The 17,784-nt window shown below is 48.3% G+C and overlaps 1 protein-coding gene across 1 annotated transcript; it reads left to right on the top strand.

The window, feature by feature from the left end:
* Positions 1–1,000: 1,000 nt before the first annotated feature.
* On the top strand, positions 1,001–14,243 carry LOC144093814 (uncharacterized). Its single transcript, XM_077627526.1, has 5 exons — positions 1,001–1,210; positions 6,313–6,386; positions 10,384–10,625; positions 11,570–11,712; positions 13,301–14,243. The coding sequence occupies exons 1-5, from the start codon at positions 1,059–1,061 to the stop codon at positions 13,659–13,661; spliced, it is 972 nt and encodes a 323-aa protein (XP_077483652.1). The 5' UTR covers positions 1,001–1,058; the 3' UTR covers positions 13,662–14,243.
* The last annotated feature ends 3,541 nt before the right edge of the window (positions 14,244–17,784 follow it).

Raw genomic sequence — 17,784 nt, forward strand, 5'->3', positions numbered from 1 at the left:
GTCGCATACACGCGCCGTTTCCTACTGACGGAGCTCCTTGACAGCGTTCTCACGCGCCCAGCTGAGAGCGGCGGCGGCGGCTTTACCGAGGTTCATCGAACGCTGCTCTTTTGTTGTCCTAAATGAAATGGCTGGCCGCTGCTTGACTGGGCAGAAGGTTTCAGTCAACATTTGTGTCCTCCTCTGAGGCATTCGAACGCTCGTAACGCACTGGCCGCAAAGGGATGGAAGGCGATCGGCAAGTGGCTCGCGTACTTCGGCGCTGTGATATCACTTAGCATGATGCGGACTTTGTTACAACTAAGAAAACAACATGTACATGCTACATTCATTTTCTGTAGATGGCACGCTCCATCAGTGGCACCTCAACACGATTTAAACGAAGCATTCGCGCGCGCGTGTGTGCGTATGTGTGTGTGCGTGCACGTGCGCGCATACACATACGCGCATACGCACACACATACGCGCGCACACACATGTGTGTGTGGGCGCGCGCGCACACGCTGTGATTTTTTCCCACGCTCTCCCGAAAAAATTTACTGCCTACGACCTTATTGGGAGCTTTGATGGAAAGAAAGAATTCAGCAAGGGTGGCTCGCTGTTTGAGAGCGCATGCCCGCAGCAGCCGGCTGTATGCTTTTTGGCTGCCGTAAACTGACACTACTCATTTCACGGTCTGTGTATTAAACATTGGATACTGACAATGGGTAGTTCGCTATCACAGAATAAAAAAGAAAGAGCGACATACAGATCGATATTTAAAGAAAACTTTTAATAGTAGACAATGATAAGCAAGCGATCGAATTTAGGAGTTTCCACACGTTCCGTCATGTGCCGCGTGCGTCAGACGGCAAACACGCTGCGCGGTTTCCGTCGAGGAAACGATACGACGCATCATGTCCAAACTGGAGGGCTTCGTTTCCGCAGCCTACTGCCCAGTGCCGCATATAAGGAGGACTCGCGAGCAGTGGGCTCTTCCTGTAGCCAGCCTTCACTCGATCCAAGCGGTGAACCTGCCGTTTTAACTCCCGACCCGCTTCGTCACCGACCCAGCTGTCATGATGCTCTCCCGCTCCGCACGGCGCCTCTTGGTGACGTGGCCAATGAACGTCATTCTGACAACGCCTATCGTTCTGCTGACTCTTGGTCTGTCGGGGGGCGAACCGAGGAATCGTACAGACATTCCTTCTGTAATGATGAAGCTGTACAAGTAAGTTGACAGTACCTCGTTAACTCGAATGCATGTGTTTCGTGTAAGCGTGCCACAGTGCCCGCCATTGCCTTGCATAGGGTAGAATAGGTGCCGCTGACATTACACCTTAATGGAGTGGAAGACTAATTCTGAAGAAGGAAACTGAGACGCTTGCCTTCATTCATTTTGCTTTCCGCTGTAGCATCGGGTGTTATCAACTGTGCACTTCAACGAAGCAGAGGAAAAGCGGAGAATCCGAAGGATTCCATCGCAAGCTGTATGAAAGTTCGTCCTGAGCCTTGCTATGTAATACTGCATTTATTCAGGGTGTGCTTGCTTCTTGGGGCACAAGTGGCACGCTTGAAAATCGTGTCACTTCTGGTTCGAGAAGAACTTACCAGAAATGTTCGGTCTCAAACTTAGCGCCTACTTCCTGTATTATGTTGGTCATGATCTGCGGCACAGGCTCCAAAGAATCACAAGCAGCTCGTGTGAGGAGCGCCTTTCGTCTCATCCCGTGTTTTTCGTCTCTTTGCGCCTAAGTGTTTTCTACACGTGTGTTCTAACTTGTCCAGTGTAGTTAAACCTAATCGGTAAGCGATTTCCTGATAACAGCAGTAGATACGCGTCCTTGTTATCTGCGGCTTAGCAGATACTTCATAAAAGAGAAGTGCGAGAAGCTCATCGCTGTATCCCATAACAGCGAACCTGCGGTTTTTACTGCAGGTAATATCTTAGCGTGACTTGACTTTCACGCAAAAGGTGCACCAAAAGCGAAGCGTCTGTTTTGTTAGCATTAGACAGTGCCTTCTCCATCACTCAATTTTTTTTTCTGCTGATGTTCTTTGAAATTGCAATGTGGCTGCCGTGTCTCTCCATTTGAATTCTATGCGAACATCCGACGTATGCACACTACGTTTTTGGCTGCTTATTTCAAGGCCGCTATGCTGTTGTGAAGATGTCCCGTTTGTCTCGTTCGAGACTGCACGGTATATGACGTCTTTTAAAACTGCTCAAAACACATATCATTCAGACTGCAGCGCTTCCCGGCTCTTTATCGTTTGGTGTCTTGTATCATTGCCAGGCACATACAAGGAAGAGCGGGGGGGGGGGGGGGGGGTGAATAGGGCCCCCTTCACCCTTTTACATTTCTCTCAGCAGTGCTTTTGTTCGGCTAGCATCCTCAGCACCCTAAACCCCTTCCCTCACTTCCCCAGATACGAGAAATTACATTGGGCCCCTCCTGAGCATAATCCTGCCTCTGTTATACCTAACCATTGCCGTCACGCTTACCATTTCCATTTGTGGGCACAAATTTATAGCGTTCCGGTTGCATTTAGACAATACTAAAAAAAAAAAGAATGAGGCTTAAGGTGTCGGCTAGTTTCTAGGGACGCACAAAAACCTAAAACTACATGAAGCGAGGAAAAGTAAATGACAAAACAAAAACACACACATCCAACTTAATTGCCGAAGTGTATTGTATTTCTTACGCGAAAGCATTTCTTGCGTCATGAGTGGCGTAGACAGGATGTGTCACGCTTTCACCAATCCATAGCCAATACACAATCCAATCCATCCAACAAGCCAAGCCATAATCCAACAAGCCAATCCAGAATCCAACCAGGCACGTACGGTCAATGAAGAAAAATATAAGAAAATTTGGGTTTACGCGGGAATGGAAGCCGGGCCTGCGGAGTGCGAGACGGAGACGATTCCACTGCGCCACGGAGGTTCTTTGTTTCTTCCTTATTGCATGGAAACAGTTCCGAAAAGGAAAATCAGACTGTGCTCATGCCACGAAACACCAGTTTGTGTAATACGAGCTTACCATACTCTGACGCGTCCCTACCTTGCCAAACATCAAAAGTCTGGGAGGCACACACATTCATCTATAGATAGGGGAGCCAGCTATAGGCGGCTCTTCCTGGGCAGCATATATACTCCCCGCACCAAAGCGCACTGTTCACGGAGCAAAGATTTCGATGACCGCGGTGATTCGGCGTGGCGGTCCATCATGCGGCTCTTCCAGAGACTAAATATTCCGAGCAACATAAAGAGATCATATGGCACAACACAGTTTTTCTACACAGGCAAAAAACGGATTCTGTAGGGTGTTATTTCAATGTCCTTCTTAAGTGTTCGCTGTAATATGTCCCAGAAGGACACAGCATTATTGCATAGAATAAAACAATGGTCTCTGGCGCATTGCACAGGTGGCAACTCACCGTCCATGGCGCAAGCATCTCCTTAGCATAAGCCATGCCTTCACAGGCAGCGTTGACGTGTGCAGCTTAAAAAAAGAATGTTTTCGCGGCAGAAGAAATGCACATTCGCTTAACACGTTTAAAAAAAAAAACTGGTGCCAAGGAACTCCCGAAAAGGTTGCCGATACAAGCGCACAGGAAATAAATACTAAGTACCTGATTCATCTGCCTTCTCGAGAGGTTATACAGGTAGTCTAAAGAAAAGCGCACAGTGAGGAAATTAAAGGTGTCCGCAACTTCATTAAGGAATTCCCATTAAGGCCGCTCACGAGTGTGTCCAAAAAACAAATGAGCACTAAGACGCCTAATAAACACAGCTACTAAAAAAGGGTGGTTTTCCGATTTGATAAAGAAAAAAAACGCGTAACAATTTTATGCACGAATATGTGAATAAGGCCTATTCCACCAGACTCCAGAAAAAGAAATAGGTTGCCACGACGCATGGGTTCTCATTGGGAGCGCCATACGAAGGTAGCGAATATTCTGTGCATCACCTGCACTTTCTTCCTCGCACAGTGGTCAACATGCAGCACATAGGCAAGTTTTGCAAATGAAAAAAATGTTGCAGACAACACGGCCGTTCGACGTTTGCAGATGAATAAGCGCGTCTAGTGAATGCAGAGTTGTCTTAGAAACGTATCTGACATGAGTAACTATGTGCAGGTAACATGAGTAATTATCAGCAGATAAATTACAAATGCCGCAAAGTACAATTCCGGTAAATTTACTTCTTGCTTGGCGTGTCGTAGCGCCATCATGCGGCACCCACTTAAAACAGGGGTAGGAAAGCGCGGGCCACTTCCGTCCCGGCTAATTTAAAAACCTCTGCTGAAGCCGTAACTCCGTACACCATCCGTTGTGAACGTAACTGAAGGAGGAACTGGCGCTAGCGTCTGTAGTAAAGGACAAGATCTAACCGCAAGGAGGTTCTGAAAGGAGAAACCGTCTCTCTCTCTATCCCTTTTTAATTCTGACCCGCGCAGTCGTTGCAACCGCCGCGCATTATTGGCGTGTCTTTCGCGAACTCCGTCAAGTCGCACGTTATCTCGGGCGCTGTCGCCTGCTTTGCGGCGCCTTTCACAGACACTTTGGGATCGCGTTCCTTGATGTGTCAGTGATGTCGGTGCTGCGACAACTACGGTGGTGTTTGGTTTTTGTGCTCGTGACCTTCGAAACTACCAAGAGTGTAGTGAGACCCGCACGGATACGATGGGAACCGCTACCTGCGCTCGCTTTCTATAGGAGCCACCGCTCATTTCGGCGCCGTGGATTATGAACAATGATTTAGTCACTGCTGTTGACGAAGTAATCATTGGGCTTGGCCCGCAAGAGTCGGCACATCATGAGAATCGATTATGCAACTGCACGTTAACTGAATCTTTTTTTTTTTTTGCTGTCGCCTGTATCAGCATGCAGAGTGAAGGTGCGTGAGAGTGGTTTGCTTTCACGCGTTTATGTAAATACTAAACAATTTTTTTGCAATTGTCTATGATTCTAAGGTACATCATGCATGCATTAAATTGCGTGCATTCACTGTGCACAGAATGATCCTTCTGTACTGCGTGCAAATTATGCAGGAATGATCGCATATGTATTGCGTGAATGATGCATGAAATGATGTACTTTTCTGAAAAGTCACTTGCGCCGTTTGAGATAAACTTGACACGTCTGGTGCGCCGACACCACGGTGTAAGAATATATTCTTACACCGTGGTCGACACACACCTGTATTGTACGGAATGCTGTAATGTAGACATGTAGTGTATTTTGAGAAATATCTCTTTTTGATTGAAAGTAATGCGAATGATATATGTTTCAATAAAAGCATGGAAAATATGTTCTCTGTTCTACATACATTGGCCCAGCGCTGCGGATACCATTGCTGGGCAGCAGCGCCACCAATTTTAGCATGCCACAGCAGCCAAGAAAAGGTGTACGAAAAAAAGCCAAGTAAAGCGCGGCGCGCGGCAGCACGCCGCAGGCGGACGACGATACAACCACCCACCTCCCCCAGCGGTCCCGATTTTGAACCAGTCCGCACGTGAAGCAGCTGCCATGCGAACACCCCCCGCGCCCGCGTGTTTCGGTCGTCCATTGTCATGGAGGTAACTCGTACACCAAACGCTATGAACGTAACTGAAGGAGGAATTGGCGCTACCTTCTGTAATTCGTGGCCGCTTCACCCCCCTGCTTAAAACCCCCTCGCAATGTTCGACGCCGGCCCAGCAGATGGCTTGAGCGTAGTGACGCAGCGGACGCCAGCTCGGCCATGGACTTAGCCATGCCCCAAGACGCAAATTCAGATGGCGGACCGCGCACAGGTTTCGCATTTCCGCAGACAAGGAGACTTAAGAGCACCTTTTTTCTGTCATTTATTTTTTGACACCTTGTCCCTTGAGAGAACTTACGAACGCTCTTGATGGATCGTAGCGAGATGTGCGCTAAGGATGGTAGGAGGGAAAACGGCGGCACGCCGCCGCAGCATGCCGGCAGAGTGCGTTAGTGTACGCCCCTGTATACTGGACAGGGATGAGATCCAAAGGGGAATACGAGTTCTCCTGGACCACTGCCGCTGTTCTTTCTCCTACCTTATTTCATCGTGAGGATGCCTGTCTCACGACATGTCGCACGCGCAGCACAAAGAGGCCTCTCTAAAAGATGAAAAAAAAAATCTGCTTAAAAAGGCGGGGACAGCGCATGTAGAAAATCGACACGTTCAGTGAACGAGATCGTGAGAGATTATGGGAGCTAATGGGGTCGTTTCCAGGTTATGTGCAACCATTGGCAGTGATCGAAAATCTAACATGTGATAAAGACCAACCACGCACATTTAATTGTTTCTTTGTTTTTCAGGAAGAACGCTGCCAAGAACTGCGATATTCGACGAATTGTGATGAGCATTCCAGCGAACGAGTCCATTGAAAGTGGTAAGCGCACAGTGTGTCGATGTGAGCGCCAAATGAGTTTTTCCCGCAGGAAAATTTCAATAGACAGTTTATAGACGCTCATAGGCTGTCTATAGACTGTCTAAAACATTTTTGCAGGGGTCGACTTCCCCGCAATGGAAGCGATGTACAGCACAAATCGAGATGTAAGGGCCGCCAATTTTTCATTCACTGCGAATGTAGCTCCAAGGTATTTCTTTATTTTTTCTTTCTCTCGTAGCGCTTTGCGAATTTGTTTCAGGTAGTAATACACAACGTTTTCGCCTGCATATTGGGGCGAGAACTTAAAGGCATAAACAGACCCGTAATGTTTTACAAGACCAGAAACGTTCGCGTCGATAGCAGCCACCATCTAAGAATGGGATCCGAATATCCAAAATTCCAGGCAAAAAACTGGCACATCCGCATGCTCTATATCACGTCACAAACACTTCACAACGAATCAAAAATGGCAATTAATATGTAAACTTTAAGGCGAGGTATCTTCACAGAAAGTCAGCAGAAAAATACGCTGAAGTGATAAGGCAAAATCAAATGCTACTTCTCGCACCTTAACCACGGTGCTTTCAATTCGTCAGCCGTAACACCGATTACAGCTTAAGGAAACTTCTTGCCCGTTTTCATTAACGAACACCGTGCAACAGTTCATACACATAAAACTTTTAGTCACTGCCCTGAGGCTGTCAATGTAGAAAAGGAAAGGCTGGTACGAGACCGCTTTTCAGAAAAGTATTGATGCCCTCACTATTGATTTATCTTTGCACAGAGCAGAGTTTTCGTACCATCCTTTGCAGGTAGTACCCATTAAGCTTATGAGATTCCATGAAGTGCACGCAGTATTGAACGCACACTGCTATATAAAGAATGAAGACACCACAAACGCGCGCCAAATGGAGACAGCTTTGGTCGCGAAGTTTATCCTCTCGAAAGGTAGGCTGTCTTTTCTGTGGATACGTATTTTTCGGAGCGAAATGAAGCGCTTTAATTCGTTGCTACCGCGAGCGAGAGCTGCTCGCGAAAATCGTGCAGACGTTTCTTAGAGCCCTTCGCGAAATGTGTATTTTTGAATACAGTCGTTACTAGAATGAATGATCAACGTAGACTCCATGGCGATCGTCGTCTTTTACTTGCCAAATCCGTGCACGTGTATTTGTCGGAGAAACTCTGGTTGAAGTTGCGAAGTTGCGACGGCAGGAATAATGGTATCGAGCACGTAGCTGACCCGCTACATAATCTCTCAGTGATCGGCCCATCCCACTCTTCAGCGAAAGGAAGACAGGAATAATTAAGAGGAATAATTGCGACACGAGGTGTCATTTGAAGGATCGTGCGCGCGGTAGTTTTGAAATAACCCATAGCGCGTTCAGGAAGAAAACAAACCGTCCACTTGACCTTGATGGCGACTATGACGAAGCACATACTTTTACATGCTCCCCATAAAATTATTAGGTTTTGGATAGAAATATAATTTTATAGCTGCCTCTCGGCGGGTCATTTAATTCCTTGCTGACGGCTTCACTGCTAAGCAGGAACTTCCAATGAAGAATGGGCAAGCGTTTTTTTTTTTTTTTCTACTAATGTACAGCTTTATTTATCCATGTTGAGTTAAGGTGACAACATTCTGCGCGCTATCCTTGCAACAGTGAAGGAAATAGTTACAGCTCTTGTTTCTTAGAGATATCTCTGAGCTTTTCGGGAACGCTACTTACGGAGCGCATTGCATTGTCACAGAATTTTATTGGAAACAACGCAAGGTGATGCATAGTACGCGTGTGTCGTGAACATCGAACATTCAAGTTGAAACATCTACCGACGGGCGGTTTGCGTGTATAGCGTGCGATACAGAAGCTGCTTGTACGACTGCATAACAATTATGCGCTCTGGGAGGATGCATCTCTAATAAACAGCGTTCTCAAAGTTCCACACGTGCAACGAAGTCGTGTGGGAAAATGCCGTGCCGTCGGAGAACACACCGTGCGAACCGGCAAGCTAGGCATGCGCAGGCAGATTAGCTGGTTATTTCGCACAGATACAGGCGGTTTCAACATTGACTATTCTTTGTCCTCTCAAGGAGAGTCCTTGAACGTTCCGCAAGGAGCATCTCCACGTGCTCTTGCTCATAAACCACTGTATAACTATCTGTTCTTCCAGCTCCGTAAGGTCCACGGCATTATATTGAAAACAAAGCGGTTGTTCTCTCGCATAGCAGCCGGACGCTTCTTAGGAAATCCACGAGAAGTCCTGGGAGGAGCAGCCGTAGCAGTAACTCTTGTGAAGCAAGCGTACATGCCACCGAGCGCCGTATGTCCCTACGCACAACCGCCCAGCAGTTATCGCACACTGGGAGACGTGGAAAGGAGCGGTGATGGGGGTGAATACCAAATTGCGCGCCGGCTGCGTTTCTCAGAAAAACGCCGCCCGTTCAGGCTTCCACGCATAAGAAAGACGACTGCTTGCCCAAGCAAAATGGATGCCAGCGTGCGCCCCGCCGGCTCTTTTTCTTCTTGTTATTACTACTCTGTCCCTCGGTCAAATATGCACATCAGTTTCACCGCCTGTTTCTTTCCGCCGAGTGCAGAATTATAGATCCGGTTCTTTAAAGCGGGGGCTTTCTTCATCATTTTCGCGTACATTTTCGCGCAATTATACATTCCTGCACTGAAGATCTGGGTACCGATGACCGGGCCTCGAGCCCATATCGGGCTGCTCCGAGCTTTACAAGAGCACACGAGAAAATGTTTAGAATGAACGCGCATACTCCCACTTGTAATTTATAGGTCGCGCCGATGGCTTGCGTCCAACCCTCGAAAACGAACGTGCTCGGACTGGGACTGCGCTCCACTTCATCCGAGGCACGCGACGTTGCATTAGCAATAGCTGACACGAACCTCAACCCGGGAATACTTATTACTGTTTATATTTCTTTTCCTGGAGAGGGCGGCAGGCGGGGAGAAGGCACAGCGTATCCGACGTATTCACCGCCGTCTCTTTTTTAAATTCATTCTGCACTTGCATGCTCATCAGACAATAGAAGGAGCAAGGTGAAACCGTCGTTCATTTCGAAAGGAGAATCACTCGCGAAGAATGTGGCGCCTAAAATTACCTTTGCGCGTGCACTAAATTAGTCATATATTTACCAGCGGCTGGCTTCAAAATGCAGCCTGTCAGACAAACACGAGGTCTGAAGCGCGTTAACCACACATTGCGGTATGTGTAAACGTGTGTATATTATGGTGTGTTGAAGACAAATGTGAGTGCACTGTTCGCTTTTTCTTTTTTTGTGTGTGTGTGTGTGTGGGGGGGGGGGGGCTACATCAGAGAGCAGAACACTGCTGAACGATTTCATTCCTGACCATGATGGGAGATTTCTACTCTAATTTTAGGTACTCTGGTTCCCCTTACGTAGTTGTGGATTTTTGCAATCTCGACAAGTATATATCACACGAGCGTAGGAACCGTTCGATATGAAAGTACTGACTTACATTAGCTGCTCACTCTGTAAACTAACATGCAGGACTGCACTTTTCTTTAGATGGCAGCTTGCAAATATAAAATAAAGCGGCGGATGTATTTTTTCTTTGTTTTTCGTTAAAGTTTAAGCTACAACAAAGCGCAAAGTTCCTCAAATGCGGATGAACCTCACCGTTCTCTTGTTGTCGAGGTTATCGACGAGGACTCTACAGACGAGCACGTATACGCCGGTGCCTTTGCTACCCCTTGCGGTCCTATTCAATCAGATCGATCCGGCAGCATGCCGATGCGCGTCAACTAGCCGAGAAACATCATCTGCTGAGCGCGGCCGTTGTGCGCGCTCGTTGGAGGTGAATCATTTCGTCGACCGCCACTGTACCACATCGCGGTTTCAGAGATTGGGCGCAGCGCAATCAGACAGAATAAAGTGCGCGGGTGGCGAACGAAACGGAGCTTTCGCCTCTTGTATGACCGCGAGACTGCTCGCCTCAAAACTCATCACCGGCAGGGGGCGCGACAAGCTTCACCTTCGCCATGCTGCGCGGCGAGGCAGCCGCTCTGGCGGGACACACCAGGCTGGCGCTGGAATTCCCGCGGAAGTGCGGCCGCGCTACAGTGGTGGATGCGACGGCCTCCGGATGGACCGGCAGCCGGCAGCTGGACTTTCATCGCGAGTTCTCCTCCTACGTGGCACAAATCAAAGGTTCGCCTGTGCTGCTCCAGGGCGGCGCATTTCGTGTGACGTTGTGGGTGAGTGACCATTAGCGGCACATGATTAGGCTCATCTCTTCTTTTTCATCTTTGGTTAAGGGCGCAGAACACACACACAGACACAAGGAAGGCAGACGGGACTGAGCGCCACTTACAATTAACTGCTTTATTCCGAGGCAAAGTGCACAAAGTAATAATATAATTTATACTCTCTCTTTTCCCTGGGTTTGATCCCAGATGCCAGCCGCGGGACTTGGGGGCACATTGGCACGAGGAAAGACGGTTCGTGGAAGCTCTGTCGGACACGGTCTCTCTGTTTTTTTTTATTTTTGTTTCTAATGTATTTCACCTTTTTGCAGGTGAGGTGTCTCGTATGCGGGAGCAGTAAAAGTTTCACCGCGCTAACTTTTCGGCCTTTCGCTCGCTTAGCAACAGTAGCAGTGCACGAGTCGTGGCTTATGACGCTCGACAGCCGTTTGACGTGTAGTTTCCTGTTGCCCCGGCTAAGGATAATGTCGTTTCCCCAGCGTATAACTGCGTACAAACGTTGCTGTGCACCAGAATTAAGCTGGCGTACGCTTCATCAAGAGCGTGGACGCACCCCTCGCTGTTGTACAGAGCGTGGTCAACTGAAACATTTGTATACTTCGACCTCGACATGAAAAAAAAAATCAGAATGGAGATAACCATTAGCGTTTAAAATAAGTGAGAAAAGCTTTTCAAATCTTTGGAGCTCTGTCTACCTGCTCATCCATGGGCGATCCGTGCCAAAATTATTCGCCACCTTAGGTAAAATAAACGGGCTCTTCGTTTGTTTTAAACGTTTTAAGATAATCGCTGCCCTGGCTTTGCCATCACTGTTCGTATGTTGTGCGGATAAGTGGTGTCTAAGGACCGTGTTTACTGTCTTGTGCGGCCTGAAAGAAATAACCGTTCTCAACTCGGGTATGCTTAACCACTTCATGCAAACCTGTTATTTTCAGACAAACAAGACCCATGGTTTCGGGTGTGCACCGAGCCAGGCATCTGCGAGCCTGATCCTTAACTACCCCAATTGCCGGGAACAAACCCAACGGCGCTTCAAGCGCCACCACTTCTACGAGTCTGGTACCGATTCTCCTCACCCGTGAGTGCTGGCGCATACTTGTTTTCAATAATTGAACAAATTAAGTACAAATGTATCATCTTCTCCCGCCTTTTCCATTTGTGTTGAAAGGCATTATATTGTTTGTGTTCTGCCAACCGCAGTGTGTAAATATACAACTCATGCCTGAGCTTGGTTAGCGACATATACAGCGAGAATGGTTCAGACGTGCGAAGCAACCACAATTTTATTGACGTTTCGACTGAGGAACCGGCCTTCATGAAAAAAAAGAGGGAGAAAGAGAAAGCGGTGTCATATATATATATATATATATATATATATATATATATATATATATATATATATATATATATATATATATATATATCCGGAAATTTCGACCCCCTGGTGTTCTTAATGTGCACTCACATCATACCGTACACTGGCCTCCATCGAAATTCGACCGCCGCGGCCGGGATCGAACCCACGTCTTTCGGGTCAGCAGCCGAACGCCGTAACGACTGAGCCACAGCGGTGGCTTCAAATAGACTTGTTGACGTGTGGAAGAATTTCTATTGTCATGCCGTTCTCGACTGTACATCCTTCTGGGTGACTGTTTTGTCGAGCCGACTAATATGGCAGATCTAGCCTGTTTATTTCAAGTGCAGATTGCGGGTTGTAGGCTATGAGAGAGATTAAATACAAGCTCTTTTTTTTAAGGGGGGGGGGGGGGGAGAGACTCGAGCTGTAGCTGCGTTCTCTGAAGTCAGTATTATTTATTTATTACTTTATTTTATTTTTACAATACTGCAGGCCTTACAGGCCCTAACAGTAGTGAGTGAGGTACCATACAGGAGGCCAGCATAACATCATGCCAAGTGTTGGGCTCTGAACACGCGATGAAGAAAACACCAAAGGAGGAAAAACTAAAACCAATTTGCGCCAAAGGTTATCGGTCAAAAACTCGTTCAATCGCATAAAGAACATTTTGGACTGCGAACACATTAGGGGGTGGATTGTATTTTCCGGCTAATATCCTAGGAAAGAAAGAATATTTAAAGTTGTTTCTGCGGGCGAATAATGGAGATAATTTAATTATGACGACGCTAACGATTTGTGACCAGATGAAGACCGCTGCAAGTATTTTGAAGGGTTAAGACGGAACTGGTAATGGTAGAGTTTAAAGAGGAATTTTATTCTCGCTAGTTTTCTCCGGGACTTTAAGGACTTGATGTTACTAATTCTCGCTAATTCAGATAGGGAAACATGTGGACGGTAGCGACTGTATATAAAACGAACTGCTGATATTTGTCTTTTTTGAAGGTTGTTAATGTGTTAATTAGTGAAATGATCCAAAACTTCTCAGGCGTATACTGTAACCGAGACTGAGTTAACGAGTTACAGGTCAGAAGGTTTACGTCGGAGGGGCAGTGTTTGAGCCCGTGCGTGACTTGACCGAGCTTGCAGCGAGCAGAAGCGCGAATATTACCAATACAGGTGGACCAGCTCGAGTGGATTTTAATTGCTACGCCCAAGCGTGTTGAAAGTGTCGGTTCTGAGCGAAGCAGCGAGTCTGCGCATGCCAGACGACGACCGCCCAAATTCTGACTGAGAATGGCGCCAATTGCAGTGAGCCTGATCAGGTGCTGTGGCGCGGGGACCAGGCCACCCACTCGCGTGGCTGTCGCGTGGTGCCGCTCAGGGTCCACTTCAAGCACATCGGCTGGGACGAGTGGATAGTGGCGCCCTCCAGTTACATGGCGAACAAGTGCGCCGGCGAGTGCTCGTCCTCCGTGCTACGGGACATCGGCGGCGCCAACCATGCGACGGTGCTCAGCCTGCTCAGCGGAGTGCGGACGAATGACGTGTGGCACGCGTGCTGCGTGCCCGTAGGCTACACGAGACAGACCGTCCTTTATGTGGACAGACACGACAACGTGGTGCTCAGGACCTTCACAAACATGAGAGTGTCCAAATGCGGGTGCCTCTGATGCTGACCGCGGCCGTCCACAGGGCAGCAAACCTCCACCCGCCGCGCCGACTAAGTTGACTGCTTTCGTGCAGCTTAGAGCGGGCCGGCCGGCGCAGCGAACGCGAGCGGCTTACCGCTGGAACCCATTTGCAGCGCGCGGGCGAAGATGCCAAGTGTTTGCTAGCAACTCATTCCGCGAAATGACTAAATGCTGACGTGACGCAAGCAGAGCGAATCAAATTGCGTCAGCTGGCAGAATATTATCATAATACTATGTACACTGCGTGTCGTTATACAATGTCTCCTAACATTTACGGTTGTTCTTAATTTATTTTTCGAAATATTTATCCGATATGCACTGAACTGATTAAACAATGTACACATTAAGTGAGCTGTTGTCTTACTTATTTACTGTGGGTTGACAGCTAGGATGAGCTATGCTTATCTGGCGATAGTGGGTGACAGGTGGCTGCTTCGCATAAATAGTAGAACAGGCCACGCGTTTTGCTTAAATGGGCTACCATCACACTGGCGACTTGACTGTACAACGATCAATCTAAATTTTTACGATTGTGACAAATGCAAGTGTGATGCCACTGGCGCAACCAGTACATCCCAATATATGAACCGTTCTTTAAAAAGGCGAGCGGTTTTTTATTTTCCATTTTCCTTCAACTGATTCTTCACGTGTTTTAAACATTTTTTTAATCATTTCATAAAGTTTCCCCCACTCGACAGAAGACGAATATGAACCCTGTTACTATCGTCATCATCATTCTTCATATCAAAAACAACGCAGCGCCATCACCAAGTGCTGCACCACATCATAATCAGTGCTTTATTCTGCCTTCATTTCTCTTGCAAAAGCTTACAATCTCTTTCTTACTTGTGACACGTGTTGTTATTAATGACTACCCTATAGGCCAGACAGTTGCGAGCTGCCGTTTGTTACTTGCTTCGAATTTTCAGTTATTGGCATTTTGTAAAACTATCCTCCGGTTAAAATTTTCCAGAACGCAGTCGTTTTATTGTTGCAGCGTAATGCTGTCTTTTCTGAAATTTTCTGCATTTTGTCATTCCTCGTCGAGGCGTAACTGCGCCTCAAAAAAAAAAAATCGCACTTTGCTCTAGACTGCCATCAAACTGTGTGACATGTCCACTTTCCCCAGATTTCCCTTTCGTATTTCGCAGGTGTAAGTAGAGAAAAACAAATTAAAAAAGGCTTCGATCGTGTTTCTTAGAGATGTTCTAAAGCAGTACACACTATCACCATGTGAAATAGCTGCACCTGAATGTAACACTGAGGTCCGTAACATAATCAGCGAGAATAAAACTCTAGCGAAAAGACTAATATATACCGAAAAGCCGCAGGGGCCAAAATTCTCGCTCCGCCTGCGTTTCTTACTCGGAAGGATCGAACGTTGAGTAACGCAATCCCGTGTGACATTAAACGAGCGGCTGCAAGTAATGAGTAAAGCCCAGCACCTCTCTTTTCAGTCTCGGGTAGGCGCGTCACCTTGGTGGCTGCAGCGACCGGTGACGACTTTTGAAACGAGTCATCGACATCGTAAACGGAGCCCCAGCGTCTACTACAAGAAGGGCAGCGTTTACGAAGATCTTCGCGGGTGATGCCACGTATACTTGTTTGAACCCTTCCAAGGAAAAGAGAAAGCCGGAGGCTTCCGGTCGTTAAAAAGCCGACCACCCCAATAAGCGTAGTGGGGCTGGCACCGCGTTGGTGACCGCTTCGATCGACGCAAACACCCGGGTTTCTTTAGCAGCCGCCCGGGTGCGTCAGGCTTCGTCGCCATGCTAGCTGCGCGTGAAGGCCCCGCCGAAAGGAGGCGCCCATATTCCTGGGGAGCCCATGAATACCGTGCTTTGCGTCTCTTCCAATTAAAGGAGCGTCCTAACACTTCCGTCGCTGCTCTGTTGAGGTCTTGCAATCTTCCGTGGGTATCACTCTAAACAGCTGTCATCTAGCACACTCCCTCGGTGCGATAGAGGGCATATAGGCGTATTCGTGCTTAGAGAATACGGAGAGTCAGGATGGAACCTTTATTAATGGCCGCCTTTTTTGCACGAAAGGAAAGGACAGCATGTTTAAGGCACAAAGAGAACAGCACAAGAAATAGAAAAAAAGTGCATCGCGTGGTATTGTCAAAGCGTCAAGGCCGACGGTTGCAGTTCCACCGCTATTGCTTTGTGTACCTTCAAACACGCACTAACCACATACCTCAGGGGAGACGGTAAGTCGCAAAGACAAAGGTAGGAAAACTTGGACGAAATGTGTTGCAACAGCCTACCCCATCGGACTGCACAACGGAGCCCAAACTAGACCCCTTCAGTGTTCGGTATAGAAGCAACAGACACATATGCCGAATATACAAATACGCGACGCGGAACCAAAACTCGTTCAGGCGCCGTGTAGCTTATAGAATCTGCGATCGAATCATATGGCGGAACGGAAGGCTTTGTAGTAGCGAAGGAAATGGGGGGAAAAAAGAAAGGAATAATATAGGGGCACAGGCGACGACACACACGCACGCGTTTCCCGAGCACGTCTAAAGGAATGTGCCGTGAACTCGGACATGGACGAAGAGCGACCAGCTGCCGGCGGACTATCGCTGGAAATGGGCGGCGCGACGCAACGAGGGGCGAATGGGACAGGAGCCGCGGTCAGGAAGGGAAGACGACAGCAAAACAAGACAAGTTTCATTTCCTCCATCGTTAAAAGGCCTCGCTCGCCTGACATGATTGCCGCGTTTCTCTCCTGCCTGATCGTTCCTGCTTTCGCTCTTTGAAATAGCCCCAGCGAATGAAAATAAAGGCAGAAGAGCAAAACCAGTAACGAGGCGTAAACAGGGGTCTGCGGCATTCCTCCTGTAGCGACAACGCTATTCGTCGTCGCCTGACCCGATAATCCGGCGATAATCGGAAGAGATTTAGTCGTTCTGTTTTCTGCCTGCCCCTACCCGCCCTTAGCGCGCTCAATCCAGGCAAGTGATTCGAACAGGAACCGAGCTGGCAAGTCGAGAAAAGATTGGGGGCGAGCGCCGCGAAGGAACGGCTGCCGGCGGGGGCTCTCGAGAACCAACCGGTCGTTTTCGGATGCTGTTGTTTTACAGCCCCGATTATTGGCGCTGACCAAAGCTTGGGATAGCTCTGCACTGCGCGGCGCAAACTCCTTCGCAAACATCTGCCTCACAACTGAACGTGGGTGTAAGCGTGAGGCTACACGCCAGTGATCTTTGAACGCTAGAGGTCACTGCATCAGACGATGGATTTGTTTAAGGGGCAGAACTAATCAGAAAGATCAGAAAGCCATCAGAAAACCACATTACGCCAGTATTTACAGGAAGAATGATGTTATTGCTACCTAAACAAAAAAAAAAGAAAGCGAACGTAAGCAGTCTGCAGGACACGAGAGCTCGACTGGAACGGTGCGCTCTGGCGCCGCCTTTTGCCGCGGCAGTCGATACGAGCCCGCACCCTGGCCTTCTTGCGTGGGTGTGGACGGAAGGGAGAATACGAGCAGCCTGGAGAATGCATTTAAACCACCTTGGACCTCCTGTTCAAAATGTTTCTGCCACAACTGCGGCATTTAAAAAAAGACTGTCAATAAACTGATTTCATTAGTTGTGCAAAATAACCGATACAGACGCGCAGTAAACTGTCAGCAAGAAAAACTCAGCTGTCACTCATTCGAATGAACCGCTCGAGCTTCAAACATTGATTCGCGTCGCGTGACATGCGCCAGCAACGCAAGGCAACAGCGGGCGTCGGATGCGATCCGCCGAGAAGCGAACACAGTCGCAGAGGCGACAAAAAAAAAAAATGAAAGCAGGCGCGTCGGAAAGCGAGCTCCCGCGATTCGGGCACGCCTCAGTGGAGCCGCGCCAACGCCGGCGGGAGGCCCAGATACACCAGGCAGGGCTTTGCGCGTCTCGCCGCCGCACGCATGATCGCCGAGCTATGCCAGCAGCGCGGTGGCGACGACGACGAAATAAGTGTCCCCGGAGGTGCGCGCGCGAGGAAAAGAGACCATTGCAAAACGCCGCATCCTGTGTCACCCACAACGGTCCGTGGCCCGTGTCACCTTGGCCAGGGGCTGGCAGCGCGGCGCGTGCCGCCGGCCGTAT

Source organism: Amblyomma americanum, chromosome 1 (assembly GCF_052857255.1).
Source record: "Amblyomma americanum isolate KBUSLIRL-KWMA chromosome 1, ASM5285725v1, whole genome shotgun sequence".
Classification (NCBI taxonomy): Eukaryota; Metazoa; Arthropoda; class Arachnida; order Ixodida; family Ixodidae; genus Amblyomma; species Amblyomma americanum.

Excerpts from the sequence above, each read along its gene's own strand:
- LOC144093814 (XM_077627526.1), top strand. The coding sequence starts at position 1,059 with ATGATGCTCTCCCGCTCCGCACGGCGCCTCTTGGTGACGTGGCCAATG. Across the intron at positions 10,626-11,569 it reads CATTTCGTGTGACGTTGTGG|ACAAACAAGACCCATGGTTT; the intron begins GTGAGTGACCAT and ends TGTTATTTTCAG. Across the intron at positions 11,713-13,300 it reads GGTACCGATTCTCCTCACCC|TGAGCCTGATCAGGTGCTGT; the intron begins GTGAGTGCTGGC and ends CGCCAATTGCAG.